Source organism: Macrobrachium rosenbergii, chromosome 18 (assembly GCF_040412425.1).
Source record: "Macrobrachium rosenbergii isolate ZJJX-2024 chromosome 18, ASM4041242v1, whole genome shotgun sequence".
Classification (NCBI taxonomy): Eukaryota; Metazoa; Arthropoda; class Malacostraca; order Decapoda; family Palaemonidae; genus Macrobrachium; species Macrobrachium rosenbergii.
In genome coordinates, this window is record NC_089758.1 from 5691552 (window position 1) to 5715158 (window position 23607).

The 23607-nt window shown below is 35.8% G+C and overlaps 1 protein-coding gene across 16 annotated transcripts in view; it reads left to right on the forward strand.

The window, feature by feature from the left end:
- LOC136848048 (zinc finger and BTB domain-containing protein 7B-like) overlaps positions 1–23607 on the forward strand; it is a 212859-nt gene that overhangs the window by 179606 nt on the left and 9646 nt on the right. For 2 of the 16 annotated variants that reach the window (XM_067120146.1, XM_067120149.1), the window contains exon 6: positions 21039–21828. The exons of 4 other annotated variants lie outside the window; for them this stretch is intronic. In XM_067120146.1, coding sequence (XP_066976247.1) covers positions 21039–21377 — 339 coding nt within the window. In that variant the 3' untranslated portion in view covers positions 21378–21828. Of the gene's footprint in view, positions 1–462; positions 942–5627; positions 7558–10334; positions 13040–17574; positions 19202–21038; positions 21829–23607 lie in introns of those variants that run through there. 10 more of the 16 variants (XM_067120167.1, XM_067120173.1, XM_067120169.1 and 7 more) reach the window with 8 other exon arrangements.

Here is a 23607-nt window from a genome sequence, read left to right on the forward strand (position 1 = left end):
ATGGCAGGCTGTAGGCTACTTAGGTTGTAACGATGTATTTCAACAAGGGATATGTATTGACAGATTATGTGTCCTAGTTTGTGATGGACATGTGTCTGAGATAATTGTGCAATATTATAAAGAATGTTGAATGTTGCCTGAGGGCACTATTAAATAAAGTTTGTTTTTTTCCAGCTCCTAGTATTGCGCCAAAAATTTGATTGAACAGGGTGCATATTGAAGGCTTCTTACACAATACTGATGCACAAATTTTGAAGCAAAATTATTGACGTGCAAAGTGTTGTGTAAGCAAAGTTGTTCATCTAAGACCAGCCTTAGTAAGCAGGCAACCGTTGTGTATTTAAGCCAGAATAATGTAGGCTTTTTGTCTTATTTATTCATGTGCTGCTGATTTTTGCAGTAGTAAAGGAAAAGTTCATGTTCAGTAAGATATTAAATTGTCGTATATCTGGTTTTCAACAGGTATGGCAGGGTAACCCACGTCACGAAGCTGCAGAGTGGCAAGCCCTAACTCCCAGTGAGAGACTTTCTGGAAAGAGAGTAAAACCTCACCTGTGTCCTTACTGTGGCTACAGAAGCACGAAACCCTCGCACATTACAAGACATGTCCGGATTCACACTGGGGAGAAACCTTTCAGTTGCCCTTACTGCTCTCATAAAACTAGCGATAAAGATAACATGAAGCGCCACCTACTCTTCAAGCACCTTCAGTGAGAACGAAGCTGCCAGGGTGAACGTATTTCTTTGTCGTGAATTTCCGTGGCACTTGTCGTTTATACTAACTGTATTGCTGATTTTGTAAAATGTCAGGATCGTAGTATCTAAAGAGTGTATGAAACCAGCTTTTTTTTTATCTAGAAACTGATGCATTAATCCTTGTTATCAGGATCATTAGATAACTGAAAATTAGGATTGTAACTTCAGTCTAATAAAATTACAACAGTGACCAAGCTTTTTATTATGTACACTTTGATATATTTTTAAATACTTTTGTAAACTCAAGATATCAAGCTTTGTCCGATTTATATTTTTGGATTGAGTTACTGTTACGTGTGTACTGCTTAATTTTAATTACTGTTAAGTTCTGTCGACTTTCCATAAATTACTGTATGATGAATGAGAGGATTTGTTTTCTGCAGTTTTTAAGCTCAACGCCTATTGAATTATACTGCACCCGAGTCCCCAACCAGAACTGGCTTTGAAGGGTAATATCTCCACTGAAGAGTAATATCTCCACGGAAAAGAAACCATCCGAAATTGCACCGGAGTCCTTAACATCGTTCTAAAGTACCTTTAGAAACTGCCATTTTCCACAAATTCTTCGTATACTAGAAAAAACATCTGCAGTGATGAAAACTACGACATCCAGAACTAGAACGCTTGATATGTTCCATTTCAGTTGTAGTAGCACAACGGAGTTCAGTTGGTTTATGTTATTACTATTCAGATAAGTGTTCTTCAGTATTGAAAACTTCAGTGACTGAACTATTACATTTTTAGGTATTCGATGTCCTCAGTAATTAATCATGTTAATCACCTTCCTTGAACCATATTACCATCCAGATCATAGAATGAAACCATTTTTTCTCGTCAAAATGGGTTATGTGGTTGATGAAGGACCTCTTCATATGTTGGTATGTATTGAAATGGTAAGACCAGTGTATGACCTTCAGTGCACCTTAAGCATTTAGATCTGAATATCTTTCTGTCCTAGATATTTGGTAGTGCTAACCTATATCTGCTGTTGGTGAAAGTCCTCTTTCATGGATCTCGTTGCTTTTGTAGTCCATTTGGCATTGTGCTGTTTTTATTATGACAATGTGCCCTAAGAGCATATTGGTGATCTCGACGCCACTGAAGGAATGATGATTCAGAGCCTACGTGTTGTCACAGGGAAACGCATTTAGTAAGAGTGCATTGGCCGTATCACTTCCTCTGTGTACTGAGTCATTCTTGTTACTTTCTACCAACAAATCTCCAAATTAAAAAGTTCGCACCTGGTAATTTTTTGTCATTTTGGATTATCTTGCACAGGCAAGATTTACGAGTATCTACGCCTTGAAAAATCTTCAACTCCCTAGTAACAAGAAATGATACCCTATTCTTCAAGGTGCTTAAGAAAGTCGCTATTCTTCAAGGTGCTTAAGAAAGTCCCTATTCTTCAAGGTGCTTAAGAAAGTGTATTTCCTAGAAGAAGTCTTGGATTAAGCTTCATAATTAGGAGTCAGTTTCCTCTTGCCGTATATAGAAGGATTTCTAGTTTTAAGACTCTTGCTTTTGTGTTAAGAATTTTTTCCGTTTATACATATTCTCAGGCGCATAACAACCGGGATTTTTTTACTCTTTTTATTCTAGATAAGCAGTCAAGTATTAGCAGTTAATATGAAATCGTTTTAGTCAGAATGTTTCTGGTATGGCCTTTTCTTTTACTGAGAGTATTTGAAATTTAGAGGTAAATAGGAATTGGAGTGATTCGTTGATGTAATCTTATTAGAGCCAAAAATACCTTATCATGAAAGAAGTATAGCAGGTGATTGTATGATCTGCTCAAGTATTATTTACTTTGGCTGTTGTAAAGTTTATATTCAAAGTCGTATTAAACTATCATAAACTATATTTGGCTTTCAACAGGTATGGCAAGGCAGACCACGTTACGAAGCTGCAGCCTCACAAGTTCCAAGTCCCAGTGAAAGATATTCCTTGAATGGGAAGATGGGAAAACCTCGTCAGTGCCCTTTCTGCGACTACAAAAGCGCCATTTCCTCGCACGTTACGAGGCATATTCGGATTCACACTGGCGAAAAACCTTTCAGCTGTCCGTATTGCTCTCACAAAACTAACGATAAAGATAATATGAAGCGCCACCTACTCGTCAAGCATCTTCAGTGAGCTCAAAGCTGTAGAGATGAACTGTGTTCTGTCTAGTGAGGTTCTGTGGTACTTTTGTTTTACACAGGCTACTTATTTTGCTGGATATAGTGCTCCCATTTATCCAAAGGTGATTGCCTTAAATAAATATTTTTTATCCAAAAAAGATGCATTGATCCTTTATTCGGTAACGGAATTTTATAAAGTCATTATTATATTCAAAATAGAACGTATAATTGTAATCTAATAAATTTACAGAAGGTGATCGAGTTTTTCATTTTGTAAAATTCTGATGCAGTGTTTGATACGAATCCAAACCTTAGCATTACATGTTCTTTCTTATTTGTATTTATGGGTGTAGATATTTATATACCACCTATATTTATGGGTTACTTTACAATGATTGTTTTACCACGCAGTGCATGCATGGTTAATTCCTGTCGACCTTTCATAACGCATTGACCTAAAGGGCTTTGTTTCTGCAGTATTCAACTCGCATCAGAGTCAAGTTTGTCAGAATATCCGTCCAAACCTGGCGCCTTAAGAAAAGTAAATCACCAACAGAGGGTTTTGCCCTGAGAAACGGATAATTTGGAACTGAATTTAATGTAACGAGTATTTCAAGTGATGTGTGTGTTCTGCCGCTTGATGTTTTAAAATGTTCTCTAATTATATATTTATAGCTGATTAAGTTCATTGTTAGCAACGTATGTCAACTTGAATTCTTAGCCACTAGAAACCAATAATACTGAAAGATTTCACTGAAAAACAATTCACAATCTTTTATTGCTCTATTGTTTGTTGATGCTTTTTCTAATACTTTTTTCATATTTAATTAATGAATTTCGTTTGGACTTTTTTTTTATTACTCACTATCATCCTTTCCACCCTCAATGAAAATTCTATTGAGGGATTATCAGAATGAGTACAAAGACTTTAAAATACACTTGTACATTAAAGCTAGCCTATTCGTAACCACTGATCTGTATTTGTGTCGCGGTGAGATAGACTATTATAACTTTAGAGACACGCTGAAGAATTGTTTATGGAAGATTTTGCATAGAGTTTTAGAGCTGCTTAACAGTCTATTTAGCAAAAGCTCTTCAATCTGTTCTAAAAAATAACAAGTTAATTGGTTTGCTAGACTGTCTTCTTGCAAAATCATGATTGCTTTTTGGAGACAGGGGACAGGTCTTATTATGATTTGGTGGAAAATAGGAAAAATATTTTATGGAGCTTCAATACTGAAACAGTGTAGTGACAAATTGTCTCCTTTTAAATTACAGATATCGTTATGCAAATGCATAAAGCAATTCAAGGATAAACATTATATAAATTGCACAGTAAACTGTGATTGATCTCACACTGTATGAGGAAGCAGCGTAGCTCATAATTTCTAAAATTCCTCCAAGGTTTTGTCTTCCTTCTGCTTGGTCAACAGATTGCCTTGATTCTGCACTGCCAACAGGTGACCCAACTCTTAAAGTACAGATAGATAGCTTCGCTTTTGCTCTGAATGTGAAGCCTTACTTCTGCTCAGTCAATTAATTCCATTACTTCTGCTCTGCACATAGATTGCTTTTGCATCCACGGTTGTCAGTAGATGGTTTCAGTGCTGCTTTGCCAATATGTAGTGTAAGTTCTTCCCTGATAATATATAGTTACGTAAATTGCTGGGTTTCATACGAATTCCTTAGATTTGTGATTGGTGTCATGCGTCGCTACCATGGGTGCTATGTATAGAGTCCGTAAGTTCTGATAGTATGTATACAGTTGCTGTGTATAGAGTCTGTAAGTTCTGATAGTATGTATGTAGTTGATGTGTATAGAGTCTTAAGTTATGATAGTATGCGTATAGGTGGTGTGTATAGAGTAAAAATAATTAACTTGTGAATGTCACAATTTCATTATTTTTACTGTGCTTTTTTGTATCTACAAAAAATCAGGGATTTTTGTTCACTGAACCTTCAAGAAAATTTACCTTTAGGAAGTATGAAATGCTTCTGAAAATCTTTTGCACTCCTCCACTTCTAATACCCTGAGCTTTTTTTTTCGTCTTGAAGGGAATTCTAAATTTTCATCCAGCTACCTTTTGTTACACAGTTGTCATTCCAAATTTGCAATGTTTCTTGAAAACATTGCAACATACTATCCAAACTCAACATCCTCCAACGAAACACAGGATCCTCTGGCCATAACTGGGTCATTGCCATCCCTGGGTGACCCATTCTGTAGCCTTAATAGCCAAATACATAATTTGCTTTTATAACCAACGTCTGTAATTTGTATGAGTCACAGTCTCAAATGGCCCTGGTCTTGTGATTATTAACCCAATTTTTAAAATTCTGGAGTGTTATTCGAAAGTCTTCTGTCCATTCATAGATGGAATAAAAAGGTTAGAAAGATCTCATATAGAACTGGTTGCCATCAAGATCCACTGCACAACTTTTCCAAGTCATTCCATGAAGACTGAGTTCCTCGTGTGTATTCAGCCATAAGTTCATGAAAATGAAACTTAGCAGAAAAACAGGAAATTTAAGAACAGCCATGCAATTTGTTGTATATTGAACGCGAACTTTTATGAAAGGATTGGTGCTTTTCAGCAGGTTAACCATCGAGGAAAATTGGACATTTTGCACATTTATCATGTTCTTGTGACTTTGTTTTGTTGCCAAGTTGGATCGATCAACAACACACACATTTCGTTCCTTGTTTTGTTGTTTTAGTTTTATCTAAATAACAATAAACAACTTTTACAGGTCTGGCCGCCAGTGACCGATTATAGTCGATTAGCAGCAGAGGAAGATCAGGAAGTTTTTGAGAACTTTCCTTCAGCTGAGAACTTTGCTTCAATCGCAAAGCTCCTCAAAATTCATCATTGTCCATATTGCAGCTACAGCAGTATCCAGAAAACCAATCTCACCACCCACCTTCGTAATCATACCGGTGAAAAGCCTTTTTTTTTTTTTGCCATAAGTGCCCTTACCAGACAGCAGTCAAGACCAATTTAAGGCGCCACATGCTCAGGAAACATCCACATTAAGACAGAAAAGCTTTGGGTCAGGTTTGTGCTGTGTTAATTCCAGGATTGCTTAGAAATGAACGACTTGATTGTAAAATATGGTTAAGTTTCCTGGTTGGTTTTCACGTGGAAGCATTTTGCGCAACTGCAATACCTTGAAAATTGTACGTTAATGCCGATGTCTGACGAGAAGAATACATTACAGCGAACCCAAAATAAATGTCAAAATAAACTCAGTAATACGTTCTGTATTTCTGAATGAAGATTATGCTTTGTATATGGAACGAAATGTCTTTTGTGAAAAGCTTGGTATTAATGCGTTTTCCAGAAAAAACCCCATCTGAGATTCAGTACTTTGGTTCTTCCGGGAAAACAAATGTATCGTTATACTGTATCATCATGGCTAATAACAGGAATGACTGTTTTCGGTGAACAAAATTTGTTACAAGTTGTTGGGGGGCAGATTTGGCATTGTATGCAAAATGATAAGCAGATACAATAATGTGAAGTGACACTTGTCAAGGAGGTTTGTAGTCATCTTGTACTGCATTTTTTAAATTAAAAGGTACTCCAAAACAATTTTTACTCTCACACACTGACAATAGGTTTTATGGTTATTTTGATTTGCTTTACATTCTACTGTGTAATGTATTTTGCACACCAGAGGCTAGGATCCTAAAGGGTTATGGAGCACTCCACTGGTCAGAAATTGAAAACTGAGGAGCCGACCACACGAACTTAGTCATCAATAGTGTTCCAGATACTTGGCGTCTTAGTGAGACCTTTATTATTAGACGCCATCTTTTTTCTTTGGGAACTCGAGGGTTTGTAGATGCTTTCTTGACCATGTGTGTTTGCGGGCCTACCTCCGTAGGTATGCAAAAACGTTATAGCACTTCAAAGTGTTTTTTGTTTAAAATTTATTGTTTTCATTTTGTGCTAGTCATAAAAAAGATTGTACAGAGCCAAGATCTAAACGTGGTATGTCATGAAGATTTTGTATTTTGTGCATTGCATTTTATAAGATTGTTTGTGGAACAGCTACACTGCATCTTTTACAACAACGCCATTCCCTACAGGTATGGCCAGGTAACTGCAGTTACTTGGCTGCCGAAGGACGAGCTCAGGATACTGGAAGAAGTTACTGTGCCAACAAGAAACTCCCCAGAGTTCATCGTTGTCCATTCTGCAGCTACAGATCAGTGCACAAATCTCACTTCGATGAACATTACCGAACTCACACCGGGGAAAAACCTTTCATTTGTCCTCACTGCTCATACCAAACTGGAGTTAAAGCTAATCTAAGGCGCCACATTATTCTTAAACACTGACAGCGGCGAGCACAAAAGAAACTAGTGTGATATGGAAAGCGGTTTGTGTTATTCAGAAGATTTCAACTTCAGCATGTCACGGTATTAGCATTCAGCAGTGTTTGGTAGTACAATGTATTTTCTTTATTACTCATTTATTTGCTTTTATATTTGTTGATAAATTTGAAGATTTTAATATAATATATTATGTCGGGATTATGTGGTTGTTTCACCTAGGATATAATTCGTAATTGTTCAAAATTCAGCTTGTTTTTTTAACTTTGTTCTTGAGACAGAAATGGAGACTTTAGGAAATATTTTGTGATTCATATCTCAGAGTAAAGTTAGTCAAATGTCTGCTGCTGTTTGAATGGCCTTTATTTATTTTTAATAATGTAACTTTAGGTCATATTAATAATTTTCTTTACCTACAAGCCATGATCTTAAGTATGGCCTGATTGTTTTGCTTGAAACACTTTTTTTTAAAGCAATAATTCTGAGGCAAGTTTCGATGACCCTACCTTTTTTTTTGCACTTTGTACTTTATGCGCTGAGGTATGGGCTGTTTAGTAGAGGAGGCCATGCTATTAATCATCAGAAATGTGACTGTAACTTAATGTTTATGTACATAATGCATGTGGATTTAGATTTATTCATAATCTCAGTAACAGCGAGAGTATTTGTTAGTCTGTTAGAGATATGTTTACCTCAGTCACTTTCAGCCCAAAGCATTATTTTTCAACTGTGTTAACTTAGGTACATCTGGCATGCCTGATTTGCTATGGAACTTGCCAGATCCCTCGTTGTCCCGAGTTGATTATGTATTTTACCAAAATTTACGGGAGAATTTTGAATCAAGGTTTGACTTAAGCTTTTGTCATCTTTGGAGTTAATAGTTTTTGGTGTATTGCACTTCTTACCAATTAACCTCAAGAATGGACATAACAGGGAATCAGTACAATCCCAGTACCAGTTGGCTTGGTGGACTGATCGGAGTACTGGTGGCCGTTCATTTTTATGCTGCAAGATATTAGATAAATCAGTATTAGATTTTCTGTTTGGTCGTCTCCTGATGAGGTTTGTTCCAGTAGGGAATTTGCACTGTAGATGCCCAAGCATCTTGAATTGCAGATGACATTAATGCAAAGCATGTGTCATAACTGAGCTGAGGTGTCGTAGTGTCGCACTGTTAAATATCAAATCTTCCCCTTTTTTGTTTCTTTAAGCCTGCGGCACTCTGTTCATAAGTTTAGAGTCCTCGTATAAAGGTAATTAGCCTTTTCGCGTACTCTTCATTGTTCCTTTTCTTTTTTATTTTTACCTATGTACATTCTAATCTTTGGAAGGTCAACCTGATGGCTGACTGTATAAGGATGTGTGTGCATTATGAAAAATAGTGAAAATAGTTAATGGAAAATTTGAATGATATAAGTAGGAAAGTTTACCATCTTTGTAACCTTGAAAGCAGTATAACGAAGTGTCATTGAAACTGTTTCTCCTCTTAGGTTACTGTATATTTTAAGTGCAGTTCAGGCATCATATTTAAAATTGAAAATTCGTGGTTGCAAACCTTCTGCAATGACTGAAATTTAAACAAAATTGTTGTACGCAAATGGAAGACCAAAGACTCTAGGAATGTTCTCTAAGTCTTTGTCAGTTTTCGTGTGGAAGCTGTTAATGTAAAGTTTAACGAGAATATCGAGTGATTCATATAAGAGTATCCTTAGGTAAATTCTATAATCACAAAAGACTTCTCTTGTAATTCAGAGGTTTCAAAGTAATATCGATTACTTTATGAAAACTGAAATACAAAGTTTCTTAGCCATGGGAGAGCGTGGATTTTTGAAGATAAATGTTTTTGTCAGTTGATCTCAGCGTATATTTATCCATATGAAAGGGTCATGTCTCTAAGTTCAAATAAAATTTTCCTAAGCAGTTTAAACATTATGAAGTATTAGTTGTCAAGCCTAAGATTTTGAGTTAGTTCTGCCACACATATGAGAGATTCACTGTAAAACCTATTTAAAATAAAGCTAATTCTTGTCTTCAGTGAAGAAACGGGTACTGTACCTTATAATCTCCATGAGTTTCATAAACTGCATAACATAAAAATTGAAAATATGTTTCCTGAAGGGCTAATGAGGATTTTGTTATGTGGTATGTAGTATAGATGGGATGAGTCAAAGTGAAAATTAGAGAAAAGTTGCAGCTGCAGTTAAGTCATCAAGACCACCTTCTGTACATAAGCACATACTGTACATATGTAGATTTTTCTCACCATATCCGGGGCAATTGGTGGGCAGCATTTCTGGATTGAACTGTATATATATATATATATATATATATATATATATATATATATATATATATATATATATATATATACATACATGTATATATATACATACATACATACATATATACATACATACATTGTATACAAGTCAATATACATATTTATAAATGTATATATTATTATATATTATATATATATATACATTGGCCCCATATAAGTCAATATAGATATTTATAAATGTATATATTATTATATATTATATATATATATATATATATATATATATATATATATATATATATATATATATATATATATATATATATATATATATATATATATATATATATATATATATATATACATATATATACATACATATACAGTTTTCAAGATTTTTGTTGTAAACATTGATGATATTTCAGGGCATGCATACATACGGACCTCTTTTTTTTTTTTTAAGAGAATGAAACAATTGTTCGCATGTTTTGAAGGTTATTTTGCTCGTAAAATTACTTTTCTACGCCTCCCATTTCTTTCTGCTTTCTTATTGCACTTTCTACATTTTTTTTTTAGCTTAGTATTATTTATTATTTAAGTTTTGATATTTAAAATGTTCATGAACCATAAAGATTTGATAACTGGAAACAGATGATTCTACGGTTTATGTACTACGATTTATTAATCCGTCGTTCTCTAATTAGTGTTCTTGGAGTACTGTTGTAAGTATTGTTCAAAAGACAAAATGTATGTGCATTGTTCTTAAAAAACAGACTGCAATGCAAAATTGTGCCAAAAATTTCCGCCAAAATTGACATGACGCTGCCATTTCCAACAGGTTTGGCAAGGTCATACAAGTCTCATAGCAGGGGAAGGACGGGACCGGGAACGGGACCCGGGAGAGGGATTTCTTCTCGACAAAAAGATGCCCAGAGTTCATCGGTGTCCTCACTGTAACTATCGTAGCTTCAACAGGTCGCATTTCACCGAGCATTACCGAATCCACACCGGAGAAAAACCATTTACTTGTCCTCGGTGTTCATACCAAACTGGTGTGAGAGGGAATTTTAAGCGGCATTTGCGCGTGAAGCATCAACTGGAATTGCAAAGTGATTCGTCCGTTGTGAGAATATCACTGACGTAAGATTTTCCATAGAGAAGGTATGATGTATGTTGTTAGTAAATTGGGTGCAGTAGAATATTGTGTACTGTTGTACAAAATAGTGTTTATTCACTCTACTAAAAATCTAGTTTGCCAAAGTTCATAGAGGATTAGATTTCATTGTTTTCGCCTCCACTGCCACCGCCGATTTTATATATCACTCATTTCAATAAAGTAAATGTGAGAATTGATAAAATTAATAAACAGAAATTTCATGGGGAAATTTGGCCTAAAATCACATGTATTTTTGTGAGGAGACGTAACATTCACAGCACATAACGCCTTAATTTTGTAAATAATATTTCATAGCTGCTGCTTAATGACTAAGAGTTCAACTTGTGGTATTCGTAGGAGCCTTGCCATTCACGGGGCAACTGTTGCACGTCCTTACTGTTCTTGAAAGAAGAGAGAATTATACCAAAGTCAGCTCGAGTGATTTCAGGTTATTTTCAAATGCCAAGGGTTTTCTGATTCTTGCAGCAGAAGACTTAGTAGTTTCACCCTTGAGCCCTGACTATTTGGAAGTATTTTTGTACAAAGATGTTCTTTTTTGACATTCAGACTTTTATTTTAGTAGACAGTTTCCCAAAAACACCAGAGCCTCTTTCATTATAAATGTTGTTTTAACTTGGACTTCGAAAAGAGTGTAACACCAAAACGATGTTATTTTTATTTCGTACTTTTGTCAATAAATTTTTAACCTCAGTGTTACTTAGTTACCCACAATAAATTTCTGATGATACATTGCAAGGTAGTGGCAGTTTTTCCATTTCAGGATTTGAAATATTCATGATTTTCTGCATGTGCTAGATTTCGTTCTGTTGTCATATCGAGTAACTTTATAAAGAAAAAAAAACGTGACCTCTTCTCGGAAATAAGACTAGAAGTAGTAGTCCTGCAAATTTCCTGTTCATAGTGGGTTGGAAAAGTTAATGATCTGACGACGCATTTGTCGAGTTGTGGATAACTAACTAGCTATTGCATAACCGTTATCTTGGTTAGTATGATAATTGGCGTTTGTCTATTTTACGTGTTAATTATTGCAAACATGAGTCAGACCAGTGTGTCATAAGCGGGGTGGGTGGACTTACGATTTTTCTCCTTTCACAAATTTTAATAACGTGTATATTTTGAATTTCTTTATCTTGAAAAACTTGACCGTGTCGCATGCATATGCTCTTCTTATTAGACCGAGCAGTCCAGCATAATTCCAGTCGCAAAAGGCATCGAATTTAAGTGTCTTGGGGTCTGATCAAAATGTTTTCTCATTGAAATGTGAAATGTAACTTTTGTCATGCAGCCGGAGAAGAGTTGATTATACACTTCCCATATTTTCGGAGACAAGATCATTGCCCGAAGGAAGCTAGAAAACAAAGTTCAGGGTAAGGTGAACTGAAGGTGAAATTAGATTTAATGTAATGTGTGAACAAGAAAAAGATTATGGATTTGTGAAGGAAGCAAGTTGTAAAAATTGAATGATGGGAACTCTGCTCAATAGTTACTAGGAAAGTCGCAGGTGGCTTTAATTTTTTTTTTATTGAAGCAGTGGAGGAAAAAATGAGTTCTTCATTTTACCCAGGCGTTGCAAAACTCCCATTATATTTCTGGATTTGATTCAGAAAACAAATCAGTCAAACAATGAAGATACAAGTGAAATGGTGTCACAACGAAATTTTTCATTCCACTTTTTAACTATTTCTAAAGACGCTTATCTTTCCAAGTAACCTTTATTTCTTATGAAAATGGCCACAATTTACAGTTGTCGAATCTGTTCAAATCCCAGCATAGATTATTACCTGTATATTAGGCAGCAAGATAGCTTGAATGGTTGTTTGTAATAGAGACTGTCTGTTATACTGTATACTGATGGCTACAATATGTTGCCACTTTATTGATAATATTGTTTTGTGTCACCGGTGTTAGCGACCATTTTCAGCAATTGCTGCAGTCACAGCAGACGACAAGGAAAGCCTTATTTGCTGTAGGTGGTGATAATTGCATTTGACAGGGAAAAGAACTGGTTGCTTGACAGTTCACTGAAAGATTGATTAAAGGAATTTCGGTCAAGCTTTGACTTGGAAATTTAGGATAATTGAATACCATCTTTTCTTAAGAGGAAATAATATCTAGGATATTAATGATTAACTATGGAACAGGCTTGTAAGCATTTAGACCCAAGTTATATACTGGGTATTTTAAAAGTACGTGCAATCGACAAAGATATAACATGAAAATGATAATGTGAAGATGAATCTAACAGCTACAGGAATCAAACACTGATTATTATGAGATCACAGGTGAGAGCGTTGGCAGCAGTCAGCTATACCAACGATTACTGTAATTGTAAAACTCTTAAATAAAATATATAACTTTTGAAATGTCTCTTGCGTTTGAATATTCCTTTAAACTTCTTCACAGCTATAGGCATGAAAAGTGCAGTCAAAGGCTCCCCAGGGAGATGTCTTGCTCCAGCAAGATACTCGGTAAGGTGTCAAAGGAACCAAAAAGACATCAGAGCCCATGTTGTACACAGCAGTAACAACCAGACCCACCTGATGGAAAACTACCGCACTCATGCGGGCGGAAACCCCTTCTTCGTGCCCTCATTGTGTCTACAGGGCTGGAAACAAATGCAACTGAAGAGACACGTGCTTCTTATGCTTACCGATAAGATCTTTGATTGCCCTCGTTGTCCTTAGCGTGGAGGGAGAGGATATGATCTGGCCAAACACTCTCAGAGCCAGGTATAGGAAACGCACCCGAGTTCGAGTACTCCTGAAGTTGGTACTGAGAGTGCCTTGGTTTCCACCAGTTGGATGTCGCCAAGAAGTGAAGTGGTTATTTGAGCATATGTTCTATAGGCCCCCCTTACTTCAAGAAAAAAAGTAAAGTGCATTTCTAGATTTTATGCTCCCAATTTATAACCTTAATTATTAACTTGTATGGGATTTCCATATATAGGATAAAGCCTTCTGGCTCCCTGACAAACACTATTTGAATAGTTTATCTAAGATATAATTAATATTTTCTTTTAAGTGGGGCTGAAGACCAAGTCTTGGTTTTTAAAGTAATTGGCTATAAATGATTTTAGCTTAATATCGTATGTTTGTTGACATTCTCCGTAAAATTGTATTCATTTGTGTTCTTTTAATGACTGTAAATGAGAAAAGCTACTGAATATCGATAACTTATTAGAATATTTTTGTTTTTCTTACCTTCAATTGTTGATTAAGGCCTTATTAAAGGCCAAGATTTTTGAAAACTTTAGCTAATGCCTACCATTATGGAAAAGAAAAGGTAAGATTGCTGAGCCTACTCGTAAGCCATTTGTTTGTGTGAAATTCTAACAGACTCCTCCTAAGAATGTTCCTACATGGTAAGTAATTTAACTCCCAAAACATTTATCTCGGGGTGTCTTTTTGTCACGGTATTTTAGGTGACAGTGGATACAGTGATTCATTGGTGATGGTTTCTGATTTCTTCTGAACTGAAGATCATGTAGGGCGCACTTTTTGAAAAGAAAGGACACTTTGAGACAATAGTTATTCTTCTTCTTCTTCTTCTTCTTTTAACGTGCTTTTTTCCCATTTTTGTATGGGGTAAGCACGATGCCTTCTTTTGAAGGACTTTTGATTTGGCTTTTGGGTAGACCTGTAGTCTCGATCGGCTGCCCTGCCTGACATCGCTTAGACCCCGGTAGCGTATGTTTCATGTATCATACCCGACCCAACGCCCTTTCTTCCCAGTAGCGAGAAGTTGTTGCGCGGGTAGGGCTAGAGTTCGAGACGTGTGAGATGTTTGTTATGTTTTTAGAAGGTGTTGTAATGGCTTTGTTTTGTGTGTGTATTTAGTCTGTAACACCCATTTGCTTTTTAAGCAAACCTATCCGTTGATTACATATATAATCCCGGGATGTCTACACGGATAGCAAAGTGTCTGCCTCTCTGATCAGTCGGCTGCGGATTTGAACCCGCGCCACAGACCTCTTACGAAGTCTGAAGCTGCTGCTGTAACCGACTGAGCCATCGAGGCTCCTGAGACAATAGTTATTAAGTCCCAGAAATTCTGACTTCAGACAAAGATATAGGGACTTTACCTTCTCTTTCCTTTGTCCAAAGGAACAAACAAAATGGGAAACAGCCACTAGTTTTACCTCACACTCTCACCTGAACTGACCCCTACTATTTATTCTTGAAGGTCGGATGGCAACGCTTTCATTATTTATCTCATAAAATTAGTTATAGATTTTCACAGATTTCTCTTCGACAACGCAATATGTATGAATCAGATTTTTTTTGAACCAAAATCAATTAATGTAATTATAAGCGAGGGCAAGGATGGCAGGTTTTCTCAACTAAAATTTAACTAATTTTACAAGTTTATACAGAATGTGGTGAGAGACAGAGAGCTGGAGTCCGCTTTTGAGGGGAATTATAGATAGGGGTGGCTTTGTGGACGTGCAGGGGATTTAACTTCAAGTAACAGAGCTGGTATGATTGTTTACAGGTATAGGTGGGACAAATACTGGTGCCTTTTAGGGATATCTTCTTTCTTGATGATGATGTTGTAGCTCTGCAATTTCCATAATGTAATGCTTTAATAGAATATAGATTTTGTGTGGCAACGCCGACGAACGGGCCTGTGGGAGGGATGAAATTGGAGTTGTAGCTGCTCGACCGCAAAGGTAACGGATTCCAACCCAGTACAGTATGGCAAAGGAAATTTTTATTTTTCTTTACGTCTCACTCCTGCATTCTCCCTACACCTGCAGGACAGAAGAAGGTGTAGCCTCCTTGGGGAATCAGTAATTGTTTTTAAGGACGGCTCGAGATTAATGAACTGGACATGCTCTTTCATCCAGTCAAAAAAAAGTGCTTACTTGAGTAAATTGGGCTTGGAAGCTGAATGGAACTGGTCTGCAAATTAAGATCCTGAGAATGTACTGTGTTTTGTGGGCACGTGTGCATGTCCAAATTGATAGAGGCAAATGTGCAGCTGTAAAAGTAAGATACAAAGGGGGAGTATGCTTAACATGAGTAAAGGTGGAGATAGGAATATGTGAAAGGAAAAGTGAAAAATAAAAATAGACGAGATATGGGTGCTTTGTCATAGACAATATATTGTTTTCCCTCGCCGTTTTTTTCAAGTGGTTAGTAGCTGTTTATTTCTTGTTGATGGTATGTTTGGTGGGCCATGAGCTGTTGTGCATAGTGTACTTGGTGCTCCACAGATAAAGTCTTGAGACCAATTTTGTTGATGGTGCATTTAGTGGTTCATTAGCCATCAAGTATGGTGCTCTAAAGCTCCGCAGGTAGAATCCATAGACCTTGTTCATTGATGGAATTTTTGTCTTTTGGTCCATTAGCCGTCATTGATGGTGCTCAGATGCTCCTCGGGTAGAATTTTTTGTTTTTGGTGTTTACTTAGAGAAAAAAAGTCTTGGTCTTGAAAAGAAAGATAGAGCAGCAAGCTGTAACAGTTGATGTAACTCTTTAGGCAGCCATATATAATCCAAAGAGCGAAATGAGGGGATTAGTACCTTGAACAGAGGGTATCAGTGACATATGATGCTGAATCCCAGCAAAACTTAGACTGTCCATAAGGATTTCTTGTACAGTGCTCCAGTCCGTGATTCCATGTAAATAGGTAACTTGATATACTACAACAGTTGATGTTACTTTTGAATCCAAGCTTTCTTTTTCTTAGCGCTTATAATGAAATTGCTATAATGTTAATTATTGTTTGTGAGATTTCATTTACACATCATGATTATGTTATCATATTTGGCAAAAGGTATTTTTTTGTGTGTGTGGATATCAGTGGTACCTCTGGAAGCACTTGTTCCTGTTTCACAACATTGGTAATTATGATTTGGACATTAATCAGAAGAATTCCTTATATTTCAAAAGCAAACTTAAAAATATCGTCTTCAGTACTCATGCCAGCAGAATTAGTTGCACACTTCGCGTTCAACAGTGTCACCCTTTATACGGTGAGGTGCTGGAATGTGGTCTTTCATTCCAGTTGGTGAAGAAATGCTGAACAGTTTCCTTGTTAATGTTGTGACTGTTGATGCTCATAAGTTTAAGTGGGGCTGTATAATTGCTATCTTGAAGTGTAATGCCCTTGACCAGCTGATGTTTATTTATGGATATATTGCTTGTTAAATTGTTTTCATTTGCTTGTTATTGTCATCGTTTTTATTTTTTCCTTATTTGTCATTTTTCCACATACGGGTTATGTACTGTGTGCAAGCTTCTAGAGCAAGTTGGTGTGTGTATGCACAACGGACACCCATGGACATAACAGTAGACTTATGTCATTCTAGTTCTCAAGTGGAGATGAAGAAATAAGTAGGATTCTAATACTTATGCCCAGAGTTCTTTCTCTTTAAAAAATTTTCAAAGTTTAAGATTACTTTTTTATATTCTTTATTAATATTGTTTTGTAATTATAATTTTTTTTATATAACATGCTGTTCATTTCTTGTAGGTTAATAGCTGTATTTATCAGTGATCATACAGTCTTGTCTCGTCGGCCAGTCAGTGCATTTCTATCGTGAAAAGCATTATCTAATTTTCTTTTTAATGGAATCTAAGACGTACATAACAACAACTAGTGCAACTTTGATAGATGATAAATGATAAGGATGTCTGCAGTTGCCGCAGTTTCATCTGCCATCGGCAGTCCTAAACAAACAACTCATTTGGCGAACAGAAGTGGCTACAACTTTCATACCTTAAAAAAAAATGTGATCCTGTGTTTTTACTTTTGATAAAGGTAAGAATATTAAGAAAAGTCTGTCGAGGTGCCTACCTGTTTTGTAGCGTGTTGTATATGAGATGGAAAATTAAATGTAAGGTAAACATTCTTAATATGATTACACATCTAAAAGACACTTTACATTCCTTCACAGGTATGGTCGGGAAGTGTCAGTCAAATGGCTCTCCAGGTAGATGCTGTTTACTCCAACAAGGTACCTAGCAAGTTGTCCAAGGAGCCCAAAAAGCATCAGTGTCCGTGTTGTACATACAGTACCAACAACCAGTGTCATCTCATGGAACATTATCGCACTCACACGGGGGAAAAGCCCTTTTTGTGTCCACACTGCGCATACAAGACCGGAAACAAGTGCAATTTAAAAAGACATATCATACTTGTACATACTAGTAAGAATTTTCAGTGTCCTCAATGTCCGTTTCGAGGTGGAAATGGTAAAGAGCTGGCGAGACACTTGCAGTCTCACTGATGAGAGGTCTATCCACAGTCAGTATAAGTAGTGTTCGCTATCTCCTTCCGATGAAGGACTGTGACAGTTTTTAACATTATTTGATAATGTGAAGTGTTTAAGAACAGTCATGAAAAAGATATCGTAGTTTCCTTTCATGTACCAGATAATTTAGTCAGTTCTGGTATATGTTAAATTCACTCACCCCACCGAAAAGTTTATACTGTACATCTCTCGAAACATACCAACAATAGAATAGCAATTATAGATTTTTTGCCAGATTCATATTCAGCCTAAAGTTTACCCGCACTAGGCTGACTGTTTTAAAAAATTGTCGGTTTTTACTAAGAAACTCATTTAAGTTATTGGTCTCGTAGCGCAGTCAAAATTTCCATCTGTAGAGGCAAGTAATGAGATACGGCGTTGATTGAGAAAGTACCATAGTGTTGCGTCAGTTCATCTTTGTCAAAGAAATGTATTTGATATGATATAGATCACGTTAGCACCAGTTAATTGTTTTTAAAATTACATTACTGTAAAACGCAACTTTTACCTATAGGTGTTCATTAAAGACAAAACATACACACACTGTACACACACACACACTGAATGTTGATCATTTTTATCTTAAATATACATGTTTAACTCGAATATATTAGGACACGCATGCCAAATCGAAAGATTCAAGTTATCACTGATGTCACTTAGGCACAAATACAAACAAACAAACAAGCTTAGTTTTTAGAAGAATTTTCTGTATGACCCTATCAAAATCTCACTGCAATTTTCAAATGCATTTCAGTGGCAGCACAATCCAGCAAATATTCATTTAATAAAAAATTTAACATCTATCCAGACCAACATGTGTGTAACATCCACAGAAATCACCGACAAGGAATTTTGATACTGAACGATTGACCCAAAGTCCCTCCAAATCAGGAACAGTTAAAATCATAGTGTAAATGACACAGAAGCTATGGATGCTCTATGTGAGAAAAAGAATTTGAGAAATGCGGACCAAGTTACTTCATAGTAACTATAGAACAACCTTTGATCTCAAAGTAAACGAATGTCGGAAGGAGGGTGGTAATGTATCCCGGGTTTCATTGCAGGAAGGCAATAAATATATACAGAACTCCTCAGGTAAGATAAGGCTCCCTACAAAGATAAAAGTATAAAAAAGTCATGAGAATTTCTAAATCGTTTGTGGCAAGAGAGAACTGTGGATGGAAACAAACTGGCTGTCAGATTTAGTTAGGCAGCAAATGGAAACATCACTGGATCATTTCTGATTAAATGCCTCTTTTGCGAAAAACTTTTTTATTTTCCAACTGCAGAGAACATTTGCTTACTTATTTAGCAAATTTTTAGCATACGTCTTTGAAATTTTTTAACTTTGTTCTTTTACTTTTATTTAGATTCTTGTCATGTTTGCTTACCTTCATGGGTAAAGTTTATATATCTCACTTAATATAGTGGCTGAGTAGTTCACCGAGGTAATTGTATGTGAGTAAGTCAGTCATTCATTTTGCAGTGGAACTAAAGTTATCTTGTTGGTTATTTGGTATATTGTAGATTACCTCCAAAATTGTCATTTATATTTTATTTCACCTTGCCACCTATAGCATGCCTTTGATTGCCAAATTATATATTATTTTCCCACCATCAGTAATTTTACAATCGCACGCAATGTTGTAATTAATGCAATGAGTGTTATTATCTCAACACGCGTTCTGCTGAAACAAATCAAAATAAGTATGTGAGCATACATACCCAGGATCCAAGGAGTAGAGTAAATTGAGACACCGCAGTGTAAGTTTAAGGCAGTGTTAAGGCAAATAGTAGGTTGTGATTTGGGCTGGGACGTTGGGGATGAGCATTGGAGCTAGTGACTATAAGGATGATGCTGACAGCAGTAGCGTGCTTGTGACTATCTGTAAGAGCTGATGGATACAGGTAGATTACTCTAAGTGGCCTCAATTTTTCATGTATTGCTGCTGTTTTAAGATTTATCCTTCATCTTGCAAGGACACTAGCATAAAGAGAAGGGAAATATTCTATTATATTAATCGTTCAATCATCAGCATAAGTAGTTAATCGGCTCGGCTTCAGCCAATGGTATATACTTATTTCTCATGAATCTTCACCTCTGTGCAACGAGATTTTATGGACATGTATGCTTTCACCATGAATCTTGAAACGTATATCAGTGGAAGGAAACAAATACAATTTAACTGATTTCAAACAAAACGTTCCTAGCAATGTCTGTGTCACTTATCTCATGCGTTCGTGGATTATGAGGAGGTAAGTTGAATATGGCGTACGATTTATAGCTAGACGTAACCTTATGTAGAAAAGCCCATTGCTGTATTTCTAGATTTATTTTTGTCTTATCAAATAAAACAAATACTGAGTTTACCTTTACAAATTTATACTTAATAAATATAATTTTGCGTTACTAACTCGGCAGCATGACGTCTTTGATCATATTTTAAATAATAATAATAATAATAATAATAATAATAATAATAATAATAATAATAATAATAATAATAATAACTGTAATAACGAAAGTGATGATTTTCCACTTATTGCAAGCAATAATAATAATAATAATAATAATAATAATAATAATAATAATAATAATAATAACCACCTTCCGCCTATTAAAAGTAACAAAAGTATTAATTACGGTAGATTCCAAGAAGCTGCAAACGAGATTCAAAAAGAAATGTTAGTTTACGACTATTATGACCGCCCCATCACTTTCAGTTATAAGAAAACGGAGAATTCAGTCTTTCGGTTATTTCAGATCCTAGAATTCGATGAACTTTTGTAACCATGGTTCATAAAGTTTCTTTTACCTCTAAATGAAGTTAGGGTAGCCTGACTTACCGTTACAAAACAAGTTACCTAAGAGGAAGAGAGAGAGAGAAGATTTGTAGGATCATTACCCAAATAGATTTGCACGGTCCTAAACACATGCTGTATTCAAAAGAGCAGTTTATTCTCGTTAACGGAATGCAATTTTCACGACAGATGTTAAGCCAGTTTTTTTGGTTTGCTCTTCTACTGATTTTTATTGTAAGACTTAGCTTATTAACTTCCTTGTGCATTGTTTATATACTGATGAACCTCAACGTTCCTTGCAGGTGTGGTTTGAGAGGCCAATGGCGAACAAAGATGGCAACGGACTCCTTGATAAGTATTATGGTCAAAACAGAAAGGCCCCCAGAACCTATCACTGTAGTCAGTGCTCTTACGTCACTAACCAGAAATCCCACTTCTCTTCGCACTTCCGTGTCCATACGGGCGAAAAGCCATTCTCATGTTTGCAGTGCAACTATCAGACGGCAGACAGATCCAATCTGAAGAGACACGTTCTACGTAATCACACGGGTGACATTCAGCGGAAGTGTCCCCATTGTCCATTTCAAACTACCAGTGGCGTCAGTCTGAAGAGACACATAACACTTTCTCACGTGTACTGAGTTAATTGTGTTTCGCCAGTTCCCTTGTCATTTTGAAATGGGTAAATCTAAAGAAATTCACCGGGTGGAAGTATTTGTTTTTCAATGAATTTAGATCATTCGTAAGTGAGAAGTTGTATATTTTGTCATTTTTCTTGTCATTTAAAATGAGTGAATTCAAAGCAGTTCATTGGTTGGAAGCAACTGTTTAGCCTACCAAAAAGTGTGAAAAATTATTAGGGAGAAGGTATCGTCACATGAAGTCATAGATAAGGTGGTTTTGATTTTATGGAACTTTCAAGATTTTGAGTTTTTGATAGATATACAAAAAAAGGGAAAATATCAAGGAAGTCGTGTTGGTAGTATTGAAAAAAAAAACTGAAAACATGATATAATTTTGAACAAATTAGGTTACGAAAACGTATGTATGAGTAAGCACGTTATTCCAGCTAATAAAAGTTAGAATTATGTTTGCATTTGTTTTTATGGAGCCTCTAGTGGAAGTGTATAATTTACTGTAATTTGTATTGATGTAAAGGACTGTGGTATCAGAAAAAACTCCATGAAGAATGTTAGTGGCCAGCGAAGATGTGGTTATGACAATGAAGGTTATGGCTGAGAACTTCAACAAATTTCAGAATTATTGATTATTTTTACCAGTTTTCGGCGAATTATTGAGTAGATGAATAGCACAAAATTTGCTATTCAATATTTCTGTTGTACAAGAGTTGAGCCTGATATACCAATGGTAATGCCATATACTGATCCACTCCAGAATTGTCTCTTAAGCTGGCAGTGAATATACTTCATCCTTGAACTGATTTTACTTTTATGTATATGTTTATATATATGTATATATATGTATATATATGTGTGTGTGCATGCACGCACGTGCGTATGTATATGTGTGTGTGCGTGTATGTGTCTGTTTATGTAAAACTGTGTGTGTGTATATATATATATATATATATATATATATATATATATATATATATACAGGCAGTCCCTGGTTTACGACGGGTCCGGGTTACGATGTTCCGAGGTTATGACGCTCTTCAAATATATTCATCAGAAATTATTTCCCAGTTTACGACACATGTTCCAGGGTTATGATGCTTACGATGCCAATCCGACGGAAGAAATATGGCTCCAAAACGGCAGAATAATCAAAATTTGGAGGTTTTTTTGATGAAAACTCAATAAAAATGCAGTTTACATCATTTTCAATGCACCAAAAGCATTAAAAGTAAGGTTTTCTTTGGATTTTTTACTATTCTCGACGATTTTTGGCTTACAACGATTTTCGGTTTATAACGCAGCGTAGGAACAGAACCCCCATGTGTGTGTGTGTGTGTGTGTGTGTGTGTAATGCTAAGCTTAATTTATCCAGTAAGCTAAGGAAGATAATAAAACATCACCATTATAATTACGACTCTGTTAATGGACAGGCAAAGTATCGTGAAATGTTCAAGAACATAGCTGTAATTATGAAGTAAATATGGGCATACTGAATAAATTTCCTGCTTTGAACAGTGTTGATACATTTTATACTGAGTCTTCACATCACTGTACATGTATATATGTATATAATGTATATATATATATACATATATATGTATATATCACGATGGTTGATTGATAAAAAAGGCCCCCAAGCTTATAAAACAAATTTTAGACCAGATCGAAACAGGTATCAAAGTGGAAGAAAATTATTTCTCGTTTAACTACGTGTTACCTTTTAACATAAACTCCTTTTACTGGTACACATTTCTCTAAACGCTCAATCCATTTTTATCATATCATTCCCGTACATAGAGATAAAGTGTTATTTGTTTCTGATCCTGTTCCAAATAGCAGTTTGAACTTCGTCACCAGGTGAAAAATGTTGACCCTTCCAAGTATCTTTCAATTTTAGGAATAACTAGAAGTCTGTTGATTTTCCCTGTTTGATGACTGCAGTGCGGCTTTGGATTGTGATAAAAAAAAAAGAGGAAACATTGTCATTTTAGGCTCTGGTCTGCGATTGCGTTGCTTAGGTGTTTGCTAGGCATCGCCATACCTTTTAGGGTTAATAGTCAATCCTTGTATCAGATATTCAGTGGGAATGACTACTCTTGCTCCTAAAATATTTATGAGTATGATTTTCTTTACAGATGCATTTGTTTTGAACTTCCATACACTTGGGTGACAATAATACATCCTTTTGTTTTGAGGGTCAAAATGATGAACCCAAGATTCATCTCCCGTGGTT